The sequence below is a fragment of the Cupressus sempervirens genome, chromosome 6, assembly GCF_028749045.1.
Source record: "Cupressus sempervirens isolate cs-2001-9-10 chromosome 6, ASM2874904v1, whole genome shotgun sequence".
Taxonomy (NCBI): domain Eukaryota; kingdom Viridiplantae; phylum Streptophyta; class Pinopsida; order Cupressales; family Cupressaceae; genus Cupressus; species Cupressus sempervirens.
The window spans coordinates 236,201,318-236,228,044 of NC_143123.1; the positions used below are offsets into that span (position 1 = coordinate 236,201,318).

The 26,727-nt window shown below is 37.5% G+C and overlaps 1 protein-coding gene and 1 pseudogene across 1 annotated transcript; one reads left to right on the forward strand and one right to left on the reverse strand.

Moving 5' to 3' along the window:
• Window positions 1-2,837: 2,837 nt before the first annotated feature.
• On the forward strand, window positions 2,838-4,964 carry LOC149552118 (zinc finger protein WIP5 pseudogene; annotated as a pseudogene).
• A 561-nt stretch (window positions 4,965-5,525) lies between these two features.
• On the reverse strand, window positions 5,526-26,727 carry LOC149552119 (uncharacterized). The gene is made up of 8 exons (XM_089787604.1): window positions 25,761-26,727; window positions 25,535-25,637; window positions 7,382-7,723; window positions 7,018-7,269; window positions 6,744-6,905; window positions 6,410-6,628; window positions 6,074-6,283; window positions 5,526-5,948 (listed from the first exon to the last, which is right to left on the reverse strand). The coding sequence occupies exons 1-8, from the start codon at window positions 26,384-26,386 to the stop codon at window positions 5,901-5,903; spliced, it is 1,962 nt and encodes a 653-aa protein (XP_089643730.1). The 5' UTR covers window positions 26,387-26,727; the 3' UTR covers window positions 5,526-5,900.

A 26,727-nucleotide genomic window follows, 5' to 3' on the forward strand; every position in this document is an offset into this window, starting at 1 on the left:
TTGCTCTTGGCACAAGATTATAGTATCCCCAGATTTAGGTTCTATATTAATGTATAATTAATTTTTTTCCAACCCCCTTCCGCAACTGCTTCCAAAACCTTCTTAAATTTCGTCCTTCCACTTCTCCCAATCCGTTAGTAGGGACCTTCCCGGTAAGGAATTAAATGATCATAAAAAAATCATGGCACTTAAAGAGAGGAGAATACAAAAATAATTACCTGTTTTACTTGTTTTGTTTCCTAATGTTTATTTTACTAAACATCATATAACAAAGGAGAATACCTAAAACAAGCACATTCCTCATATACCATTTCAAAAATCAAAGTAATTAGAAATTACTTCTATTTGATCATATTATAAGGAAGATTCAAACAAAAAATAGCATGTCGCATTAGATCAAAACATCATAAAAACTAAATGTGTATGTGTGTGGTTGCAAGGGTCATCCGATTCATCCCCTTCCGAGAGGCTAACCCCCTCTACCTCAACCACACTCTCGTCCCATCGATCCTGCATCCACTCAGACACTCGTAATAAACAAAGAGTCAGTATTCCACTTAACATGATTAAATATAAAATATTAAACATACTCATGAATGACATAAGATGAATCATATAGCGAAATCACATAAGGAGAAATGAAGTATGACATCACATATCATATATCCATTATTGATCCATCTCCATAAGCAAATTAAATTACGAAACTTAGGAATTTAGTTCAATTATCTCATAATTATTGACAAAACAAAAAGGGGTTGACCGGTCAAACCCTAACTCGATCGCCACATAAGCATCTAATAACCAAGTCGACGAAAGTCACAAAATGGGACATGACAAATAGGGAAGACAAAGCTAGTAAAGGGGAAAGATGTCATTTGGTAAGTAGGACATATTTTTCAGAGCAAGTCAAATTATGATATTGCTATGAAGATATAATTGTGTAGTTTTTGCGTCAAACTCATTGACTCATGTTTATGAGTCAATGAGTTTGACACAAAAACCACATAGTTAAATCTCATTAGCAATATCATAATAGGATGTCATTTGACAAACTAGTGGATCTCGGGCAAAGTGCTAGTCATAGTTTTCATTACTTTCATGGAGAAAGATATTCAAAGTCTTACGCTAAGGATATTTATTGTGTTCCTTGTGTTTACATTAAAGAGGTCATGATAAATTTAATGCTTAACCCAAATTTTATTTATGGAAGGGAATGAAAGATGATCAAACAAATTTCAGTCATTTTGAAAATAAATAAATAAAAATGATCACTACATAAACCTATTGTGGTAAGTGATTTAAATTGGTTCTTTTTAGTATTATTCTTTGTACTAATGATATATTTTTAAAAATATTTTTTAAAAAAATCAAAAAATATTTATAATGTGGTTTCCATTTGCAGTTTACAAAACTGGAAAGAGCTTAAGGCATAAATTTTACGCTTTGAAAGGGAAAACTTTTATATATATGTAAAATTTTATAGTTTTAAAATTGAAATAAAAATGTCATATCCTCAAATCTATCATTAAGTTACTTGTTAAATCATTTGCTATCGAAAATAGAACAATAGATGTCATTGCTAGTTATGTTAATGAATGTATGAATGTTCCTTCGTCATGCATGCTTGCAATTTGTTTGCCACCTCTCTATACTGGGACATCTCAGCCCAGTAAATCAACGTCTGTGAGTTGTGGATTGATCCTTGCACAAGATGGCACCTGTGCTTGCCTTCGGCGTCTCCGCCCAGTGAGAATCGTGAGCTAGTTTGTGGGGCCCGGGATCCTTTGGCATGCTCCCCAGGTGGTTCTTAGGTGTCCTCGTTCACATCTCTGAGGCTAAACATGCTCATTTGTTCTGGAATTTTGGGTTGGAGCCATTGAACCCTTGGAGGTTTTTGTGGAGATTTATCCCCCAGTTGGATGATTCAAAGGCCAACTGATAAAATCTATATGAAAGATAGTGAAGATCAGTTATAAATATTCAGTAATGAATCTTATCCTTGTTATATGATTCAAAGGCCAGCTGATAAAATCTATATGATTGAATAAAGATAGTGAAGATCAGTTGGTGTATTGATAAACAACAATAACAATAAATTTTTGACTGTGTAGTTGGAGTATGATTGGCTTATAGGGTTTCTTGACGAGGTATGACAAGATTTGTTCATTTATTCGGTCTTGGTATAACAAATTTATAATTCACACTGATCACTGTTTATTAAAGCAGGTAAAACATACTAGTTCGTCTGTGTGTACATGATTTTTACATGTTTTTAACTTTTTTTGTACTAATGAACCCAAACCCCACCAAAAAATAGCCAAACTAGCCAAACCATCCAACCCACTCCTCGAACCTAAACTAGAAACCTAAGTAAATATAACGTTGCACAATCGCTCAAAATTTAACCATATACTCATGGCTACCGGAAGAACCGTCTCCCCTCTAAAAGACACATCTCGGAGACAGAGATGCATCTCAAAGACTTTTTGCGTCTGTGGAGACCTCCATCCCCTTAAGTCTCCAAGTCTCCTAATCCAAAAGGTGAAGTCTCCCCAAAGTCGCCTGATAAAAAATAAATGTAAAATATAATATTCAATTATATAATGTATTCTAGTCCTCATTTTAATATTTTTTATTGCAAAAATTAAAACCAATGACAATTTAAATGATTAAATCACAACCTTGTGGAATAGATTATAGTACCATCAACACACTAGTACTACTACTAGATAGACTTCTGGTTTTTTTTACTGTACTATGTTCGTTCATTTTTGTTTGCATATCGACAATTTAGCATCAAACTATTTTTTTTTTTTAAATTTAAAATTTGAATATGTAATGATAATCTCAGCAATCCAATATGATGATGATCATATGCAATATTCGGAAACAAATAATGACTATGAGATACTATAATGTGATTATGTGAGTTTTGAAATATTCGACTCTATATTATTGGCATTACTTTACTCTTTTAGTTTTACAGTATTACTATTTTGTATTTAGTATTAGACTCTTCAAACTATTAAAACAAAATTGTCATCTCCAAGTACCCCCGTCTCCCCATCTCTCAGTGACCTTGGTTCATCATCAAAAGGGAAATTTATAATTGTTTGCAGCCAAGGTTGTAGTTGCATCCAATTATGGTATAAAATTTGTTTGTATTTTAATCAATGTGTGGATAGTAATGGCTGAAAGTAATGCAAGAGAACAGCAAGCTGTATCTTGATGGTCAAGGATTGCCATCTGCATATGATTCATATATTTCCTTTGGGGCAGCGTCTTGACTGCATTATGATTTGCCATTTTCTGGAGCCTCTGGATTACATTATGATTATAGTTCACATGTTAAATAAAGTGGGCCTTATAAACCTGTTCATATACCCACATAATATGGTCATGGAGCTGTTATTGGTTCAGGTCCTGGGTATGGTGCTGCACTCCTTCTGGAGGAATATGGCATGGAAATGCCTCTTGGCTGTGGTGCTCTGGGTATGAGATTGGAGCTGTACCTGATAAAAACGGTTCTCACAAGTGAAGAGAGGATGGGTAATCTGATGGTGCTTGGGTCTGTCTCAGATGTAGCAATACAAATTTTGCAGTCCGTACAATATGTAACATGAGGAAGTGTAAGTATGGAAGCATTAGAGCAGCAGCAGCAGCTCATCCTTTTTCATGGCAGCCATCAACAGTCGCAGTATCATCATCATATAGTAGCAGAGCAACTCCTAGCATGGATCCATTTTTGGGTCAATCTAATTTCTCAGCCAGCCTACAAACAGATTCAATTTCTTTGATGAGTTGATGAGCAGGAAAAGTCAAATTAGTAATCCTTTCCTTTTTCATCATTTGCAGAACCACCTTGCCTAAGCCCTCCAAGAGAAGAGGAAGAAGAAGAGAAATTGAAATCCGATTCAGAGGAATTGAGTTAGATTGTGACAGTGGCCTTGCATATAGGGTCTCCCAACAGTTCATGCTCTGAGAAGCCTAAATTAAGGAGCATCCATGATTCATATGAAGACTGTAGATCCAGATCATCACTTTCAGCAGGCAGTGCCCCTGAGTGCTGTATACCCACAGCATCACAGATTATGCTTGGACCCACACAATTCTCTTGCCCAGTCTGTACCGAGACCTTCAACCGCTATAACAACATGTAGATGCTTATGTGGGGACATGGATCACAGTACAGGAATGAGCCTGAATCACATAGGGGAATACAGCCTGCTGCAATGCTGAAGCTTCCATGCTACTGCTATGCCAAGGGATGCAGAAACAACATTCACCATCACTTGGCAAAGCCATTGAAGAACTTCCACACATTGCAGACACACTACAAGAGGAAGCATGGCAGCAAACCTTTCCTGTGCTCCAAATGTAGCAAAGCATTTTCTGTGAGAGGGACTAGAGAACCCATGGAAAGAATTGTGGGAAGCTTTGGTATTGCAGCTGTGGATCATATTTCAAGCACAAACATTCATTGAAAGATCACATCTGAGCCTTTGGGGAGGGCCATGTTCCTGTAACACCAGATATCTCTAACTTAGAAGACGAGAAGGATGATTTAGATTTGGGGTCTGGATATGAATAAGTCATTGCTCTTGGATTCCATTAACAAACAAAGTCATTTTTTCATTTTGGCCCAAGTTTCGATTCCAAGGCAGGACGTTCAACAGCAGCTCCTGTGGTAGAGAAAAAGAAAAGGGAAGGCACCACGGGTGAAGAAAGAGCTACCTACAGAGAGACCAGTGAGCAAGTCTAATGATCTGCTAATGTACAGTGCAAAGTCATGGGCTGATGATGCCAATGAGTTCTATGATGCTCTTGTTCAGGCTCGCATTGAGCTCGACCGAGATTTGGATGCCATGAACGCCAAAGATGCTCACTGAATATGTTTTCACCAAATTGCATTGCTTGGTTCTATCAAGCATTTAAGCTTTACTTTTTGTTTCTAGTGATTGATTCTGGTTTCATGATATAGCAACTGTGGAGTGGACTTTGCTCATTGCTGGGTACTGTCAGATGTCGAACATTTTGAGTTTAAGTATCTGCTGGTTCTTCTGAGGTTGTAGGTTGATGCATGAAGGACAGTGCTGGTGCTAGCATTGGACAGAACTGCAAAGTTTGATGGATTTTGAAGACTTGGCCTTCATTTTGTGAAATATTAGGAGTTCGAAGATGAATTTTTTCCATTTCACATTGAACAGATGGACACTTTATATTTTCATCCATGTGGACCTGCTCAAATGGATAAACTTTTATTGTACTAATTCTGTATCGGCAATGATTTAGGGTTTTCTTTCCAGATTCTTTTCCTAAATGAGCCTTTCAATCCAGTTTTATATTATATTTTATAAATATATAGCAGCTCATCCACTTTTGCCTTAAATAAAATGTAATAAGTTGAATGAAACTACATCATAGGGATTTACATCACTTCCTATATACACAAGTTCTTTAAGATACCTATTTCATGACTCGTGAACAAACAAACAAGAGTCTTAACAGTTTTTAAAAATGTGTTTCATGGTCAAATCATTTATCAATATACTGATTGAAGAAGAATTACAAAAAAGGTGACAGAATACAAGGCTGTTCAACACTTGCTATCCTAAGAACATAAACACTCTGAGTTGCAATTTTACAACAATTTTCTTTACCACAAAAAGCCCTCAAGAAAATTTTCCTAATCAACAAGGCAATTTATCCTCACTGGCTCACAACTTACAATGGTAAGATACTTCCATATAGAATTGTGAAATAGATTATTGAATGTGACCAACTTCCCACGAGGTAAAATATCAATTTACGAATGGAAAATTCCAACCATCTACCAGTAAGATGGAAGTTGATATGTTCATTTCAAACTATGAACAAGACCAATTATGGAAACCTCCTCAAGGCCTTGATGGAGTTGGTGATGTGGGTGGTTTCAAATCTGGATACTGCACACAAAATCAGCCAGACAACTAGAGTATAAGCATGCCTTGAAAACCAATCTTCCATATATATGCAAGCTTCTTTGTATGTAGAAATAAAGAAAATAATGTCATTCTAAACCATACAATACCATCGAGTATGGTGATGATGTATTGTATTGGCAAGAGGCCTCAAAAGAAGGTTCAATTGTTGCAGGCTGAGAGGCTGAATTGACTCCACTTTCCCTATTCAAAGATGCTGAGACTGATGCAGGTTTGATTGTTGGAGCAGATTCTATTACAGCTTTAGCCAGACTTGGTTTCAATGGAGTTGGTGATGTTGGGGGTTTCAGATCTGGATACTGCAGAAAACATGAATCAGATGACTAGATGACAAGTAAAGCTTTAAATACAGCATATTTCCATCTAATCTACTATCTACCATAGATGCATCGAGAAAGATACCAATAATGATTAGAATATTTTACCTGTGCATATGGAGACAATGGTTGTGAGAAGCAAGGGGTTCCAATAGCAGATTCAATTAGTGGCTTCTCAGAAGATGAAAGCATTGCAGATTTAGTAATTTGGTGAGAACCATCAACAATTGGATCAGAAATCAGTGGACCATTGTCTGTAGTAGAATCCAAAGCCTTTCCAGTTGGCTTTGATGGTATTGGTGATGTTGGGGGTTTCAAATCTGGATACTACAAACAATATCAATTGGATAACATCAAAAAACAATTATCTGCATCAGTTATACAAAGTAGTTAAGAATCTAGATGAACCAAAATAGGAAGAAATGATAACGCCCTATGATACCCGTGCATATGGTGATAACGCCTGGGAGAAGAAAGGGATCTCACTAACACAGGCAACCAACTTCTCATCTGCCATAGCTGCACCATTATCAGTAGCAGCATCTACAATTTTGCTGATCGGTTTAGATGGAGTGGGTGATGTTGGTGGTTTCAAATCTGGATACTACGAAAAAGACCCATAAGTTAATCATAGAGGATAAGCATATTGCAAAAAATAATTTCATTGCATCAAATGTACGAAGCAGTTTCAGATACATCAACAAACTATGAAGTACCTGTGGATATGGTGACAATGCCCTGGGCAAGGAAGGAGCCTGAGAAGAAACATCCAGTGGTGCAGCCTGAGATGCTGAATTGACTACATCATCTCTGTCCAAAGATGATGGAACTGGTGTAGAGACATCGACCTTTTTATCTGTCATAACTGGAGCAGGTTGAGGTGCCAAATTAGTTCCGACTTCTGAGTCCATAGTTTTGCTGATTGGTTTAGATGGAGTGGGTGATGTTGGTGGTTTCAAATCTGTATACTACAGAGAAGACCAATGAGTTACTAATAGAGGATGAGTATATTGCAAAAAAAGAATTTCATCTCATCAACTATAAAAGCAGTTTCAGATGCATCAACAAACTATGAAGTACCTGCGGATATGGTGACAATGCCCTGGGCAAGGAAGTTGCCTCAGAAGAAACTTCCACTGGTGTAGCCTGAGATGTTGAATTGACTCCAGCATCTCTGTCGAAAGATGATGGAACTGGTGTAGGGACATCAACTTTTTTATCTGGCATAACTGGAGCAGACTGAGGTACCAAATTAGTTCTGACTTCTGGGTCCACAGACGACAGTATGGTCTTGGATTCAGTACCTTGATCTTTTAGAGATCCTTGTTTCACCATCGAAGATGCAGAAGCATTGATTTTTGGATTTGGAGAACCAGTTGCCGCATATTGTGTACTGTCCGTAAATAGTTTTTCTTCAAATGCCTGCGTAACACAATGCATAATCTTCATTTTCTCATAACCTGACAAGTTCCAATTAGCTAGGGAAAATTCACGACAAGTTCAAAAAATAAAACAATCTTAGCACTCTTTATATAGGGATAAAGCTCACATGTATTTCAATGGCATCCCTCCACTTTGAAAGCAAATATCAATTCATCTTTTGACAACTAAACTTTTTTAATATGCGTCTAAAAAATTTATTCCTTCCCATAAAATAAATCTATGCTTTACCCAACAATTTCTATTAAACAATAGAAGAGGATAATCATCCCAAGCAATAGATGATTCTTTTGTAACAGTTTCTTCAGAAGTATGAACTTTCAACTCTTTGTCTGCACGATTTGTTAAAAAGAGTGGATGAAATCTTATCAGTCACACCAAGTGACTGTGTAGTAGTCAAACAGGAGATTTGCACCATAGTTCCAAGACAGACTTGGCGAGGGCGACTTGACTTGGGACTGAAGATTTGGCAAAAAATCTTTGGGCAGACTTGGGCAAAGTAAAAAACTCAAGAAATTTAGAGATTTTAAATATTTAAAACTTGCTTCATGCACCCTCTATTAAACAAACCTTAAAAGCACAATAAAATCATCAAACAGAAGCTAATTTGATCGCATACACAAGTATAAACATGATTTGTAGCTGAAGGAAATAGCACACTAGATATATAAATATTGTCAAATGTTTACAAAACTCTTGGATTATGAAATCCATGACATCAAATGTGTCAAAACAATATCAAAACAATGACTACAATTCTATGGTTCAGCCACTCAGAAGAGCTTACATCCTTCCTATGAAGGTGTCTAAGGTAGGTCCCAGATGATCTCGCAGCCATAATAATTTTTTAACTATAAATTTGCAGAGGCTTGCAACAAAAGATATGTATTATCATGATTCATCATTGGCCTATTACTTGCTTAGACTTATAGCATGATGGGGGTTTGGTGGCAACACTAAAACATGGTTGAGATTAGCACCCCTCACGGGGGTCTAAGGGTGAGAGAAAGAGGTAGAGAAATAGGTCTAGGTCTTGGGGTGAGAGGAGAAAGTGAGATAGAGAGGTAGAGAAAGATGATAAAGTAAGAGAGATAGGATGAGATCTAGGTCTAGACTCTAGAGTTCAAGGCAGATAAAGTGAGTGGTAGAGAAAGGCAGAGAATGTTGATAAATCTTGCTAATTACTGAAATTTGACTATGAGTTTGAAATTTATAAGACCTTCTAAAACCTAGAATTTGCATTATAAATTCTAGAGATCTGAAACCACTCTCAAACATTCTGCCAATATATAAATGAAATACAACATATACTATTTTTCCTTTCTTATACTTAAATGTTATGTTTTATAAATTTATATATATAATCTACTAAAGAGAATAAGACTAACTTGAAGACAGAGATCAAGAGTTATTTGTTATATTTCATGTATCTAGGGTTATAAACCCAAATAGCATTATAATTTTGAGACTTCAAAAAGAACTTGAGTCTGGCTGAGACTAGCATCACAACTTGCTCAGACCTTGCAAGTCTCCAAGGCCAAGTCTGAGTCCAAGTCCCCTGAAGTCACCTAGGGTCAGCCAGCTCGCAAATTGCCAAATCTCAGTGAGTCTAGGAACTGTGCAAAAAAATGTATTCTTCATATAACCTCATCCCTCATGTAGTGTACTCGAGAATCTTTGTTTAAAAGGATACCACAATATAAAAAGGATAAGCACAAGGTCCATCTAGTGTCTTTGTTCATCCCAGTGAGACTGTGAAAAACAAGGAAACATCTACCTTTGATGAACTATGGAAATTGTGAAGCTTGGACTTTTAGAATTTGAGAAAATAAACTATTATCATGCAGATAAAGGATCTTGAGCACCAAATTGCTAAGTGTGGATCAGAAAACAAGATAACCAATCAACAATGGTGCAAACTATTGTTGAAAATGAAGAATCTTGTAATAACCCCAACAGGTTATAACTTCTTCAAACACCAAAAATCTTTATACTTCAATTGTTTGACATTTCCTCAAACACTTTGCAAGCAAGCTCTGATACCACTGTAATAACCCTCCTCAAATCTGCTCTCAAAAAATGCTGATGAAGGCTCAAGGAATTTCATCAAACAATTCACATGCAAGGGATGTATGACTGATATAGTATTTCAGCTAACTTTAAATGACTCTTTTTACAATTTTGCATCAATGAGAATCTTGTGCTAGAAGACTATAAAAGACTACACAATGACCTAACATGAGTGTGCTACTAATTTTGACAATATTCAGTGCATATATATGATCTAAGCATGAGAAATGAACACCTACAGCCAACTGGCATTTTTACAAACAGTTGGTATGCAAACTAACTCGCTAATAAATAATGATATTAAATTGCTTAAATGACACCAGCAACTATTATCTTCTTAATTGCAATGAAAAAATACAATGCTCATGAAATATGGCCAAGACTTTGGCATTTGCATGGATTATAAAATGATAATGCTGGTATAATGCACACTTAAGCTGAAACTTATAACACCCTAAAAAAACAATACTAATAAAAAAACCTCGTTGTAGATGGCTGTAATAATTTTCCTTCAATGCTGCCCCTTCTGCTTTACTTTTCCGAACTGCTTTTTCGGCCTGCTTTTTCGGTTCCGCTTTTTCCGCTTGCTTTTTCGATTCCGCTTTTTCCACCTGTTTTTTCAGTACCGCTTTTTTCGCTTGCTTTTTCGATTCCGCTTTTTCCACCTGCTTTTTGGGACTGCTTTTTCGGATTGCTACCCTGTTGAATCTCAAGACCATATCTTTCAATGGCGTCAAGATTTTCAGCTTGAAGGGATTTCGTCCTTCAAACTATTGAGACATAACCTCCAGAAAATTCTCCAATTTCTTTGATATTTCCAACCATGTTAAAAAGAAGCTCTTCCATTTCTTTTATAGTGTTCTCACAAGAGCTCCATCTTTCGTTTTCTCAATGTGAGATAAAAGATAACTCCTTTTATGTAACTTATGTCTCCAATGTGTTATAAAATAAAGGGGACTCTTTTAATTTAAATATTTCCCACAAACTATAGTCTATGCATTAATAAAGTTAAATATTTAAATTTAACTTTATAAAATAGCTTTATCAATGTATAACAAATCTTATCAATGATAAACAAGTCTTCTTGTCGATTTTAAACAATTACAATCGACATACCACTACCACTGGATGTCCGACCATATCCAAGATGACTTACTATAAATAGTAAGTATGCCCAAAGTTGCCTCAAAACCCCTTAGAAAGACCTGCAGCTGAAACTATCTGGGCCAAATGGCCTCTAAGTCCCTTTAATGTCCTGGTTAGCCTACGGGACCATGGGGAAATAGGCTAACGACAACATCATGCTATGAATGCTAAAAAAGGGAACATTACAATCCGCCCTTCCCAAAATTGCTTGTCCCCAAGCAATGGTCGAACAACAACCCAATCAATCCACCTGGATCCCAAATGTAGTCATGAACTATACTACTGTCAGTCAACATAGGCTCCTGCAACAACCTTTGAAAATTAACCAAGAGGAATCCATAATCAAGTTGGCGAATACAACTCACCCAAACTCCAAAGTCAGAAACCCATGAGAAACAAGCTCTTGAAATATCAGAACCCAAGTAGAGTAGATAACCCAAACTGCCAACATAGTAAATACCATCAACACATCCCACTAGCCTATACGGAATGTATAATCCAACTCTGCAATAATGGTGAACGCTCCCAAATGAAACTGTACCAAGTATGGAGAATCCACACACTGTACAACTCCTGCAGTCAACACAACTCTGCAGATCACCGACCACTGTCTCATAACCATAACTCCCCTGCACCGCTGATGGTGAAAAGACATCACAAGATAAACAGCAAGAAATGGAACCCAAACCAAATTTGCCTGCCATCAACTCCTCAACACAAGGATCAAATGCTAACTGATGTACATACCCTGTAGTATAATACTGATAAAAAGAACCAACCTCAGTCAACAGCTCATCATGAACAAGTGATACAACCCACTGTGACTGATCACCAGTTAAGTCAGGAGATGTCATGCGTAGAATCAATAACAACCGCTGAAGAATCACTCCCAAACTCCTGCTCTAAGTCATGTATTATCAAGCTGTCAACCGCAGAACCTATCACCATGTCATGCCCATCACAACTCTCATCCTGAGGCGTCAAACCGTCCCATAACTGATGACAAGCACTAGGAACCAAAGTACATCTCTGTATCATCATCTCATCAACATGGTCATCAAAGGTAAATCGATGAGCATATCTCACAGTGTAATGCTGATAGAATGCGCCAATCTTAGTCAGTGGCTCAGACTGCAATCGATCATTAACCATGTTGGAACTGACTACTACCTCCGAAGACATCACCAAGGGAGTAGTATTACTAGCAGGAACCATGCCAACTGTCGGCTCACCAATATCACACATGATCTTTGATACAACATCTCTAGTCTCCGTGCCATCAGTACTAGAGGCCACCACCATGTCAGGCATACCACAACAATCTGTTGCAACACCCAACTCAATTGATCCTGACTCTAGTGGGGACGAACCCGATATGCCAATGTTAGTATCAAGGATGGATGCATTCCCATCTCCATTGTCTTTGACAATCTCGACCATGGACATCCTCGGATCACCAGACACCATAGCTTGTGACTGTATAGAATCTGGTAAAGACTGCAGTCACTCTAACTCCATGGTCACCTTAGCCAAATGAAATTGCAACTCCTCGAAAGCTAACTGTGTACTCTCAAGAATCTCAGAAGTCATCTCGAGCTGTTGAGTAAGCTCACTCACCTCATCTTCTTTGGCCAATAATGCTTCATATGCTGTACTGCCCCACTCCATAAGATAATCTCTGTTGGCTACCAACTGCATATAATTCTGTCTCAAAATCCGAATAGCCTCCCATAAAGAGTGGATCTCTGTCAAGGAAAGATAACTGCCTCCCTGCTCATCACTAGTAGGAGAACCCCATCCATAAACTGCTAACAACTGGCGAGCAGCATCGAAATGCTCGCAAGCGATAGAAATGTCTCGCTCGCCAACTCTCAGCTGACTAGACACATGATTGTGCCGACTGGTCGAACTTCTATACTCTATCCCTGGTACACTGTCCAAAGGAGTAACCTCAGAATAGCTATCATTTGTAATACTCAGATCTTGGGACTCTTCTGTAAACTCTGTCATATCTGAGAGATCATCAACCCATTCCAACAAGAATGGTCGACTGGATATATGAACAATGCCCAACACAGGTGTGTAAAAACTAATTCCAGCATCAAACAAGTTGCTGGCATGGATGAGAACTACACCTGGCAAACTACTAATCAAGTCCATGATGGTGCAATAGATGCTACTACCAAGGAATGATAGATATCTCTGGTCAAAACGATCCCAAGTACTAAGATAAGGATCCCAACATCTAATCCATGAACGGAAACTAGCTGGCAATTCAAGTAAACTTCTCACCTGAGTAATGTGAACAATACCAACTGACTTCACGAACCTGTCTACAATCTTTGAATCCGGAGTGTGAATGCTAGACATACTCATATCATCATCATGTGACCCGACTGTAAAAGAAAACTGAGTCCCTGCTATACGCACTAACTCTCGAGCTGAACTCACCTCAAGACAACACTCGTCCACATGTCTCTCAAAATCCTGGAGAGCCAACTTCATTGCCTCCATGCCTTCCTTGATCTGTTGTAAGTCGTCACAAGAAGAACCTATTGTGACTCCTTTCTGTCTCTCTTGTAGTTGAATCATCCAAATGTGATTCTCAATCAATCCATGTATCCTATCATGATGGGATAAAGCCGTGACAATATTCGTGTTCCTTGTCTTTAGCTGGCTTGCCAAACCAAGTAAAGAGCTACTAGTCTCTATCTCATGTGAAGAAGCATCCAACTGTGCCTGATACTCACTTTCTGCAAAGTCTTGAATGCTCACTTTCTGATTAATTGTACTATCCTCAAACATGACAGTATCCTCAACTGCTGTAACTTCATCCAGCCCAACTGTACTGGAATCACTATCTGTGTCAATCACACAATCCGGTGTGCCTGTGATATCACCTTCTGATGCAACTGGCTCAACCTGCACAACATCTGTAACCCCTTCTGCCTGTGAAGATGATGCAGATAAACCATTACTTGAAGATGTGCTAATGTCTCCCTGTATCGAATCAGCATGTCTATTAAACTCCTCATACAAGTTTCTGCCGATCATAGGGAAGGTACGATCCTTAGGCCTATCAAAACGTTCAATCAATCTCTCCTTAAACTCCACATATGAGGTAATGTGTGCATGACCCATAGTGACCATACCATGATGCCACCACTCGTGTGCTAACCCATCTAGGTGAATTGCTGCATACTTAATAGCTTCTTCCTCAGGCATAGGGTTCATTTGAAAGTATGTGTCAAGCCTTTGAACCCAAGCTCTTGCTGTAGACTTTCCCGAGCCATCATAATATGGTAACTGAAGTTTCCCTACTCTCTTCCGTAGCTCATAGCTCTGGTTCCTGTCATGTCCACGTGGCATATGCTTCATCCGCACATCTATATACTCCCTAAAGGTAATTACAGCAATAAAATCTGGACCTCCGGCTTCCCAATCTCTCCTCAACTAGTCCTGTATATCAGTGATCTGGGGCTTTGGTACAGGCCGCAAACTCACTGTCCTAGTTTGCTGGGGTGCATGACCGAAATTGTTCCCAACTTGTTCGCCTCCATTATGTGTCCCATCCTGATTATTACCATTCTGATTATTACCATTCTGATTATTTCCTCCACCCACATTAGCATTCAACCCCATTTGACGAGCCATCATTTGCATCATAAGCTCAAATCTCTGACTCTGTTCCTGTGCTCTTTGCTCTGCTGATCGCTGTCCCTGTGCTAAGGTGTCTAATAATTGTAAGAATCTTTCCTTTCCCTGATCTGGACCGGCATTCATTTTGTCAAACATTTTTTTCTCTGTCTGGCTATTCCAAATTCCCAGTAAGACCTCCACAGGATGGCAGGAAACCGCTCTGATACCACTGTAATAACCCCAACAGGTTATAACTTATTCAAACACCAAAAATCTTTATACTTCAGTTGTTTGACATTTCCTCAAACACTTTGCAAGCAAGCTCTGATACCACTGTAATAACCCTCCTCAAATCTGCTCTCAAAAAATGCTGATGAAGGCTCAAGAAATTTCATCAAACAATTCACATGCAAGGGATCTATGACTGATATAGTATTTCAGCTGGCTTTAAATGACTCTTTTTACAATTTTGCATCAATGAGAATCTTGTGCTAGAAGACTATAAAGGACTACACAATGACCTAACATGAGTGTGCTACTAATTTTGACAATATTCAGTGCATATATATGATCTAAGCATGAGAAATGAACACCTACAGCCAACTGGCATTTTTACAAACAGTTGGTATGCAAACTAACTCGCTAATAAATAATGATATTAAATTGCTTAAATGACACCAGCAATTATTATCTTCTTAATTGCAATGAAAAAATACAATGCTCATGAAATATGGCCACGGCTTTGGCATTTGCATGGATTACAAAACGATAATGCTGGTATAATGCACACTTACAGCTGAAACTTATAACACCCTAAAAAAACAATACTAATAAAGGAACCTCGTTGTAGATGGCTGTAATAATTTTCCTTCAATGCTGCCCCTTGTGCTTTACTTTTTCGAACTGCTTTTTCGGCCTGCTTTTTCGGTTCCGCTTTTTCCGCTTGCTTTTTCGATTTCTCTTTTTCCACCTGCTTTTTCAGTTCCGTTTATTTCGCTTGCTTTTTCGATTCCGCTTTTTCCACCTACTTTTCGGTTCCGCTTTTTTGGACTGCTTTTTCGTTTTTGCTTTTTCAAATTGCTACCCTGTTGAATCTCAAGACCATATCTTTCAATGGCGTCAAGATTTTCAGCTTGAAAGGATTTCGTCCTTCAAACTATTGAGACATAACCTCCAGAAAATTCTCCAATTTCTTTGATATTTCCAACCATGCTAAAAAGAAGCTCTTCCATTTCTTTTATAGTGTTCTCACAAGAGCTCCATCTTTCGTTTTCTCAATGTGGGATAAAAGATAACTCCCTTTATGTAACTTATGTCTCCAATGTGTTATAAAATAAAGGGGACTCTTTTAATTTAAATATTTCCCACAAACTATAGTCTATGCATTAATAAAGTTAAATATGTAAATTTAACTTTATAAAATAGCTTTATCAATGTATAACAAATCTTATCAATGATAAACAAGTCTTCTTGTCGATTTTAAACAATTACCATCGACATACCATTGCCACTGGATGTCCGACCATATCCAAGATGACTTACTATAAATAGTAAGTATGCCCAAAGTTGTCTCAAAACCCCTTAGAAAGACCTGCAACTGAAACTATCTAGGCCAAATGGCCTCTAAGTCCCTTTAATGTCCTGGTTAGCCTACGGGACCATGGGGAAATAGGCTAACGACAACATCATGCTATGAATGCTAAAAAAGGGGACATTACAAATCTGTATCATGTATTTGTCTTCATTTCATCCCAATGAGATTATGAAAGGTAATTAAAAAGTCACTTTGGACTAACTGCGGAAAATTCTAATTCAGGAGAAAAACAAAAAACTCATCAGAGTTACCAAATTATCAAAAACTCGAGTAACAGGGGAATGTGACTCATGGGAAATCAGAGAACTCCAAATACAATGAAGCCAACAAGAGCATCCAATGGGGTGCCAATATGCCAGCAGAGGTAAGATTTAAAAAGGGAATCTTATTGAGGCATTGATAAAGGCAACTACAATAGTAACGACAATGAAAACAAGAAGAAATGATGCTGCTATTGTGGTGAATTGGAATATTCTGAGAACACCTTCCCCCAAAAGTTGCAGGATCCCATCATTGAGAAGAAAAAACCGGAGAGCCATTGTGAAAATGCAGTCGTATTGGTCATGCACTGATTGCTTTCACTTCTATGGCTTTGCATGAACATAATTCTAATTGGGGTGAATAGTCGATTTGGATTGTATTTATTGTTAGGAACTGAGGTCTTTGTTGGCACTTGGATGAGTTGCTAAGATGTTGTATTGCTGACTACTTTTGTCATTGATGACAACATATGTTTTTAATGTTCATGACAGACATATATTTTGTATATCACAGGTCATTTATCAGTTCAACGAAGTTGGCGACAAGATTACTCATTTGAGCTTACATGTGTGCAGCTAAATGAGTATGGATGTCATGATTCATTTCTATGTTCACTATGTTTTATGTGATGATTTGGTTAAGTTACAGTTTGATTAGTGAAGACTGGTAGCAGACCAGCGTGCAGGAAACAGTGCCAGAGACAGTTGCAAGCATTTTGATTACAAAAAGGAATTAACCTTTGTCGAGCTTAGAAGGTGATAGAAGACTTGTTCGTGTGTGTATGTCAAGAGAGACAAGCATTTGGATTATTCTGGGAAGGACACTAGTGTAAAACGTGTGGTATATTTTACTGGTAGTCAACTATGTTGAGCAAATGGGTTATTTATCATTGGTAGATGTAATAACTTTGTTTTAATGTGTTGGAAACATAATGTAATGGTTGTAATGATGCTTATGAAGTCGTGTATGCCTTGGCATAGTCCTAGACTCCTATGTAATTAATTGTACTTTGGGAAAGAAGTTGTTTTCCTTGGTTGGCTATACATATGTGGTATGTCTTGATACATATGACGTGAGCTTTTATGTTGGATGATCAGAGCAGAGCAGAGATGGTATTGGTTGATTAAGGTGGACTTCAAAAGAATTGTTTTGGCAAGTTGCAGATCAGTCAGTTCATGTTATTGGATATGTTATCTTTAAAGTATAGTCTTTCAAACTTGTTGGGGCATTTAGGTAGTGGGTCTATTTGTTCATATCAGCCTTTAACAGAGTTATAACCTTCTAACAAGGGTTCAAGGTCTCCTAATGTTAATTGCTTGTAACTTTGACAAGACAAGTGTTCTGATTTTTAGATCAGTCTGATCTGGATGCATGAGTTCCCTTAAATATTGGTCATTAGAATATATTGTCCCATCTAAACAGATCGGCATTTTCCTTATGGCTTTTATAAGCCTTCTTATTTACTAATGTGGTTAGTTAGTTACTCACCATTAGTAACTCTTGGAATGGGCACCAATCTTGAGGAAACAATTATGTTGTTAAATAGGCCAACCTAGAGAGGAACATGTTCATTCAATGAACATGCCCCTTGAGTTAGGTATAAGGGAGGGCTAGATTGCAGATTAGAAGACACACCGAAATTAATAAATCTGCTCTTCTAGCAATCTACCCAAATAGGATCATCTATAGGAGTGTAAACAATTGACCAAGATCCATGAATTTAACATGGTATCAGAGCTTAGCTCCTTCATGGGAAGCTTAACCGCTTGAAGGTAGATCCATTCAAATTCATTGGGTTTAATCTAAGGTTTCTGAAGATTGTTGTGACTACTTGTACTGTTTCTACTGTGGATGAGAAGTTATTGCTTGATGAAGAATTTGGCAATTCAAGAGATTGTCATTGTGTGGGACTACAATGATATTCTGAGCTGTAGATTGATAATAATTATCTTTCAAAGTTGGGTGGTCAACATTGTAGATTTCAGGCATTGCAAATCCCTGATAAAGATGCATAAGTAATATTGTTTTCAGCATGCAAAGACCCTATATCTGGATGTGATTTACTTGGCTTCTTGGACACTGCATTGTTGGAGGATTGGATGGCAATTAAACCCTGCTAACAAGACTGCGATTTGGGGTTATAGCTGGCCATTACGACTTGCAGTGTGTTCCTTCAATACGACAGCTAGTTGTCTGCCTGAAACATCATTATTAGTGTCATCCAACTTTGTTATTTGAATCTGTGATTGCCTGGTATCAAGAAGTGTCATCACTATAGAGCTGCATTTAAGAGAATAGTTGTCTGTGCATTGACATGGGAAGTAAATGAGAGACTCCTGCTGGAAATCGTGCAACATTACTCAGATAATCAAGAACCTTTAGATCGTATTAAGGCAGACTTCATTTTGTTTGCTGATCTTTCTTGACATTCTAGGTTGAATTGAGTGCAAGTACATTCATAGCAGCACCAGCGGACATCCTAGTTCTAGCGTGAGCATTATCTAATACCAGCGTCAATATTATTGAGGCACGTGGGTGGAGTTCTTTGGAACTGTGGCTGTGTTTGGAATATAGATCCATCACTAGAAGCTATGTAATAATGGAATATGTTTGAGGAGTCAAGATTGAAAACTGCAAATGAAAGAAAGGAATATAGGGAGATATACATTCAAAAAAAAAAATAGTTATTAATCCAAGATGGTTATGATCAGAAATGGTTATGTGCTTGCCAGTCTGGACAAGTTCACATCCGCATGCATAGAAGGCCACCATTAGAGGATATGAATGGTCATGCCTTTTGCAAGGAAGGAGCATTGGGATATGAAAACATGGAATATGTAGTGATTATCTACCAAATTTAATCAACACTTCTATACTCCTGCTGTAACACATCAAATGAAAATTGAGAACAAGAGATGACTCATATCAACTATCCTGTAACGATTTTATCAAAGGTGGCGATTACATTAAGGAAAGTCGCCTCCTTACAAATCTGCGATTACTTTAATGTGAGAGATCATCAATTTGTGTTTAGAATATAGATTGGATAACACCAAACTTCCCGAATGTGTGATGGTCGAATTGACACATGGACAAGAAAGTGTCGCCATGTATAAAGCGCTTGAATCCCACGTGGATACCACAACAAGGAATACAAAAATAGATCAAACTAGCGGGGCATACCAATTTAGCAATGGCAATGTAGCGTGGATCAAAGTATGCATTGCTATTTCTAAAGAATTGGATCGATTGTGCTTTGTTCTTGAGATTAGGACTATGATATGAGGAGATAATATCAGATTGCGAACAAATCAAAGAAAAACTACTCCCAATTGGCAACGTATGTGGCAAACATCTAACATGGCATTTCCATCAAGGAAAATATTGAATGCTATATGTCGGGCTAAACTAGCAAAGAGGAGAACCACTTTTGATATGTGAAATGGTGAGACTTGTGGGAATGGTCTCATTTAATCGACACCCATAGAAAAACCAACAAAACATAACCAAATTAAGAGGATGATTGAAGATAAGTGGTAAAGCGAATGATTAATTGACGTACCGGGTTGATTGATGAATTCCATTCTGTGATCAATAGTATATGGAATTGTTTGTCAGTTCCTAGTAATTGCTTATGTGTTCTTCTATAAGGGGAGATGGCATCAAGTTAGAAAGTTTTCTTGGCACCCGTCAAGACTCATAATCAGAGAGAGTCTATTTTTTAATCATAAAATATGGAGACATTTGGAGAATTTACAGTGAGTAAGCCAAATGCCGCTCTACTAAAAGGAAACTCCCATTCAAAATAAGTTTGATCCACTATAAAAGGGAACCTTGGAATAAGAACCAATGATTCTATCATCTTAGACAAACCTGATTATTTTGTTTGAGAGGAAGTTCATCATTGAAGATAACTCATGGATAGAATCACTGATGAGATGCACATGGATAAAGATTACATCATGAGACTACATTTTACTCAAGGCATTTCTGATCTTGCCCCAAGTCCAAGAGGAAGTGTTAATGATTGTGGACTTAGAAAGATCATTTGCCCAAATAGGATCATCTATAGGAGTGTAAACAATTGACCAAGATCCATGAATTTAACACCTAACAGGGGGATTTGTCCTCTAACAGGGACTATCATACTAAATGAGCTATATTTGACTCCTAATAAGATCACATCCTTTTACAAGGAATTTACATATCAGTAAATTATCTTGTGGATGCCATTCCCGTGGGGTTTTCCGTCTGATCAAGGGTTTCCCTAGTTAACAAATCATTGTGTTATGGTGTATGGTTTCTTATTGTTGGGCGTCATTGTTTAAATTATTGGAGATTAGATTTATAAGTTTGGAGTTAATTATATTTGTTTACAACTGAGTCACCCCCCCTCTCAATTGTGTGTACACTTTACTTCTTAACATTCATCACATGGTAAAGGATGTGCAATTCCATGCATCGGCAGATAAAACTGAAAATGACAAAATTTATTTTATGGACAATTCAACACTGGCTGGTGCAGTGCATGGAACAATTAAAGTGCCTAGTGGCTTCGTTAATGATATAATCCTGTTCTTGAGCTTCTAATTTATTGTCTGGACTCTGTTTATCAAATCATATAGAAGGATGGGTTGAAATTTCAGCCTGATTGAATTTTTGTGAAGAATACCTAAAAAACGTCAGGGAGTTAGTGAGAAAGCATTGGATATGCCCATTTGCTCATGTTTTCTTTAGATTTGACGATGTTACAAAGAATCAAGGACAATTGGCTCTTGCAGCCAAGGCAGATGATATCTTCCTTTACAATGGCAATTGGGTCACCTAAAGTTCTGAAGTATGCAGTTGATAGGTTGTACAAAAATGGCTCCTGCCTTGCTTTTATTACTCCTGCAAAAGGCACATGCAAGGAGTTTACTTTCCGAAAACACTATTGAGAAAATTTTAAACAGGGTGAGGCATGTCTTGAGAAGGCACATGTACAGCTTGTTCCTTTCTATCTGTGTTCAATGAATCATCCATTTGTTGCAAGTGCCAGATGCATCTTAATATCCATTGACAATTTTCTAAGAAGACATATGCCCACTTTCAGCAGAAGAAATCTTCCACTTTAGATAAAATCATTGAGTGGAAGGCAATGGGTAAGAGACGATTGTAACTCCTTATGAAGTGGTTAAGATTTCAAAGAGAGGAGAAAAAATCAATAATCCATTGAAGCGTCCTATTTCAAGTTTAGGGCACGATGGCAATTGCCCTTAAATAATGGTGAGGTAGAAAGGAAGATTGGATGTGTTGATGTTGGTGTCGGGAAGACAAACCAGAAGTTATCAGATCGTCTCAGACGATAATCTAGTATCTATCAACTTATCAAGAATGAGAAAGAGTTCGATAATAATTAAATAACTTCACCTCATAAGGGGATTTGGAAGAAAAACTAACTGAAGCTGAAAAGGATAGAACCAAAACGGAGTCTTCGATTCTATCTAATATATTAAAAAATGCACGCACCTGTGGAGAAGAGACACTAGAGATGATTTCTGAAAAACATCATTAAAATCAGACCTATAGTTGAAGAAGTAAAGTGGTCTACGAGACCCTTGCAGCTTGGTAGCTGCCATGGGATATGACTTAAGGCACATATTAGGAATATTAATAATTTAAAAAAATAGGTTGATATTTAATATGGAAGTTGAAAGTTTGCCCACCTGATTTTCGTCTTTTACTGTATTTCAGAAGAAGTGGAACATGAAGAATAACTCTTTTTTCTTTCCTTAGTTTTTCACATTTCTTACGGAAAAGAGCCTCTCTGAAATCTGAGATTTGCTCTCTATAACGGGTAATAAAATAATGACCTACAGCAATCTTCAGAAAGTGGAAGTTCAGGTCCAATTTGTCACCTATGGCTGTGAGCAGAAAAATCAAAGCATGATTCTATTAAATAGTCTACTGACACTCAGATATGGAACAGGTATTTGACACCTTCAGTATCAAGAAAGAAGGATTCTGATCAACTTTAAATTTACTTGAGGCTGTTTTTAAAGCAACTTGTTATGCTTAAAGACCAGGTATGACATAGTTTATATGCCAAAGAATTGTTGTTTGGCAGATATTGCTGAAACAGAATATCAGAATGCCATGATGAAGGTCTGGTCTGTTTGAAAGAAGAATCATAAAATTGGTAATAGAGCTATGTTCAGCCAAGGCAGAGTGCTAGAGACCCTCACCAGAAAGAATAGTAAAGTTTTGACTATTTTTTAGCTGAGAAAGAGCACCCTGTAATCAAATGCTAAGTGATAAGTAGAAGACGCCACCAAGGTGAGAAAATCCTCCCAAGGATAGATTGATCATTAATACAGAAGAGGAGACAGCAGCTCTCACTGCTTGATTCTTGTCAAGAATGGGAATTAATTCTCAAATTTAGTAGAGGCTTGAGCTATTTGGAAGGGGATTTAAAAGGCAAAACTAACCTAAGCTAACAAGGATAGAACCAAAATGGAGTCTTCAATTCTAGCTAATCTATTAACAAATGCATGCACCTCTGGAGAAGAGACAGTAAGGGCAATTTCTGAAAAAGATCATTAAAGTCAGACACATAGTTGAAGAAGTAAAGTGGTCTACCAGACGCTTGAAATCAATTGAGCAGTTGAACATCTAGCTTAAGCAGCTTAGTAGCTTCCATGAGATATGACTTAAGGTACATATTAGGAATGTTGATCAAAACAATAACAGGTTGATTTAATACATAATGCAATTTTAATTTACTTTGTGTGTGTGCATAAGGATGGAAGTTGAAAGTTTGTCCAACTGATTTTCGTCTTTTAATGTATTTCTGGAGAACAAGGAACATGAAGAATCAACTGTTCTTCTTACCTTAGTTTTTCACCTTTCTTGAGCTTGAATGAATATGGAATGGGATATGGGCATCCATCACAAACTTAACAATCCTTTTTATCGAGATTAATAAAATCATCTCAGCCCAAATAGTACTTGGGGACACCATCTCTATTTTTTATATGTGGTATTGGAACCTCATGGCTGAAAGGCATTAGCCATATGGAAGAAAGACTTCCCAAAGGGCTGCATGGATAATCTGCTGATTAAAAGCTTGAGTGTCCACTGCTTGATGATGGTGGTCTCTATTTTGCTCACCCATTCATCATTGTCTTGTTTGCTTTTCCAATTTGTTGATGAGGAAAATAGGTAGAGGAAAGGAATTCGGATATGAAATATTCCTGCTATTTCCTTTCCTCAGGTTTGAAAAGAATGTATTTTTGAGGAGCTATAAGGTGGGATTGTTGAAGGATTAAATGGGTTTTTTGAGTATTTTTCAAAGGATGTCATTGATGTTTTGGGTCTTCATTTGGTTAATCTACTCTTCTAATGACATTCAGGATTTCATGACCATTCATCAACTCAAACAAGTCATGTAGCAAACAATACATAGAATGACAAGTGTGTTACTATTCCTATTGATGCTACTTTTCCTATTGACCTACTATCACTCTTGATGCTACTGAGAAGGTTGCATTTGGTTTCAAAAATCGAAAGCACCTTAATTGTTCAGTTTTTGCACATTAGAGACATTCACAAGGGCTCAAAAAACAATAGTTGTGAGCCATGGCACACTCTTACTGATTTGTATGACCAGGAGCTTCAATACAAGCAGATTAATCGAATGCTATGGTTGTATAATGAAAAATTTGTTAAAATTAGGAGAAGCGAGCAAGTATTTATCTAAAACAAAAAAAAGTCTACTCACAAATTGGTAAACCAGGTTTTAACGCAGTAGATGATATTCATATAACTAAATGGTCTCATTGAATAGTCTCCTCATTCTTATAGAAAATCCATATAAATATTGCAACCAACAAATAAATTGAGCAAAGGGAAATGTGGCACATTTTGTGGTTTATTAATTCAGCATATAAATCTGAAGAAACTTTCATCACACGTTATTGCAATTCATACAGAGGTAGAGGCAGAGCACATACAGCGACAGAAGAGATTGAGGTTTTCATCACTTTGATTGAGGTGGCAGATACATGTGATTATCATGTGGGGCATGATGGAGATAACTATTCTATTGGAAGAGGAAGACACGATAAAGGAAGAGGAAGCTGAAGCAAGAGAGAAATCACTGATTATAAATGTGGAAATCTGAAAACGTCAACATTACACTATTGAATGTTGCACAATTTTTTATAATATCCCAAAGAAGCAAGATTCTGTTGGCTATGCACAATATGGTGAAACTGATAATGATCGCAACTCAGATTTTGTCAATGATTGAAAGTATGAATTTACTTAAACGGCAATAGTAGTAGCATGTGCAGGGAATTCTTGTGGATATAGATACAGGAGCAACCAAACATATGACTTTCAAGAAGGATATCTATTGGAAGCATCCATTTGAACCCTGTCAGACATGTATACAAGACTGTTCTTAGAATAGTTGGCATAGGAAGAGTGAAGATAAATCTTCTTAATGATACTGAAGCTTTTACTATGAGCATTTGATGTCTTCGGTGACTAAAAGGAAATTGGTTTGGTAAACTGTACTTAAGGATAAACTGGTGTAATTAAATTCAGAATGGATATAAAATTGAGTATTCAACATATAACGGTGTTTAATTTAATTAGAATGCCTTGCAAAATCATACCAAGAGAAAAGAAACGTGTAGAAATTGCAGAGTAAAGAATGTGGATCTTCAGAAGTTATGCAATCTCAAGTCTGGGCGTTGAATTTGCATAGTTTGACTGATTTGCAAACCAAAGGTCTGGTTAAAGACAATATCGTTTAACTCTTTGAATCAGCAAATAACTCAGCTTACTGGAGATCCAAACCCAATTTTATAAACTAAAGAGTGCTTCTAAGTTTTCGGTCATTATTAGTAACTTAGTTCCAAATGGAATTAACAGTTGCTTTCCTTCAATTCTTTCCAATATGAATCGTTTTTATGTCACAACCGAACCAGATGCCAACTTGCTACACAAGCAAAACCAGGAACAGCGAAACTCGTACCTGAAAACAGTTGAATTCTAAATTCAGTAAAGAAGAAACAACTTAAAAAACAATAACTTACCTGCCAACCATTACTTCCTTGGAATCCATCTCTGATTGCATATGCTGCTTTGAAACCATTTCGTGTAAGCATCTGGGCTACTTGCATCGACTTTCCACCATACCTGTATAACAGCACATTGCCCACATAGGTATAATCCCCCTGGCACCATTATCACACTTATGTTCTACTTCACAATTGAAATCTACAGTTGTTCAAAAAAAAACTACATGACATTGGAACTTACATGTCAAGAATGTACAATTTGGTTCTATCTGGCTCTTTGAATCTATTTAGCATCTCGCTCAAAAATTCAACATCATCTTCTTCTCCTACGTAGGTTACCTTTAGAACTTCTTTGTTGAAACTCGAAATTTCTGGCGAACCTGTAGCATCGATCTCGTCCTCAGTTCTAATATCTACTAGTTGGGATTCTTTTTCATCCCTCAGCTTGGAATAAGCCTCTTCTGCTGTAGTCCATTTGATGGATTTCTCGTATAGATCACTTGCCAGAGGAACCACAAAAAATATCACAAATGAGACTACAAATGGAACAAATGGGTACTTGTCCAGGAAAAGACCCACCTCATTCACTGGACCTTCTATATCAAAGCCCCCACGCGGTTCAAGGGCAATGGCTGCTTTCTCTGTAAGTCCCCATATCAGAGAAGCCATCAGCGTACATACTGAACCACTCCCAACTAAGCCGACCCGACTCAATTTCTCCACCCTAACCTTATTCAACTTACGTCTTTTAATGGAACGGATTTTCAAATTGCACATGGTAGAAACCATTTTGGAGCTTGCTCTCTTCTGCGGCCATGATAAAAATGAGACTGCAGTTACTGCGCTGCTTGCACTTAGGATTTCCATGCCCCTGCACCTGTACTTTCCAACCCACCAATTCACAGTCCACTCTTCAGCATTTACAGACCTTCACTTTCGGAGGCAATGCTCGATAATCAACCTCTGACAGTGGGACGAGATAATCAGATAAGAGTGTGGCAATTCTCAATCTACCCCATTCACAGATATCCTATACGTAATCTCATTTCAATCATGCAAGCTGCTTTTCATGACTTCAATCTATGAACATCGCTGTACTCAATAAACCATGTTCCGTGGAGTGCTTGGACAAATGGCTTCTAACGATGGAAAATATTGCCAAATTGAAGCCGACTTTCAGGCGAGAACTCATTTCTACCATACATTGT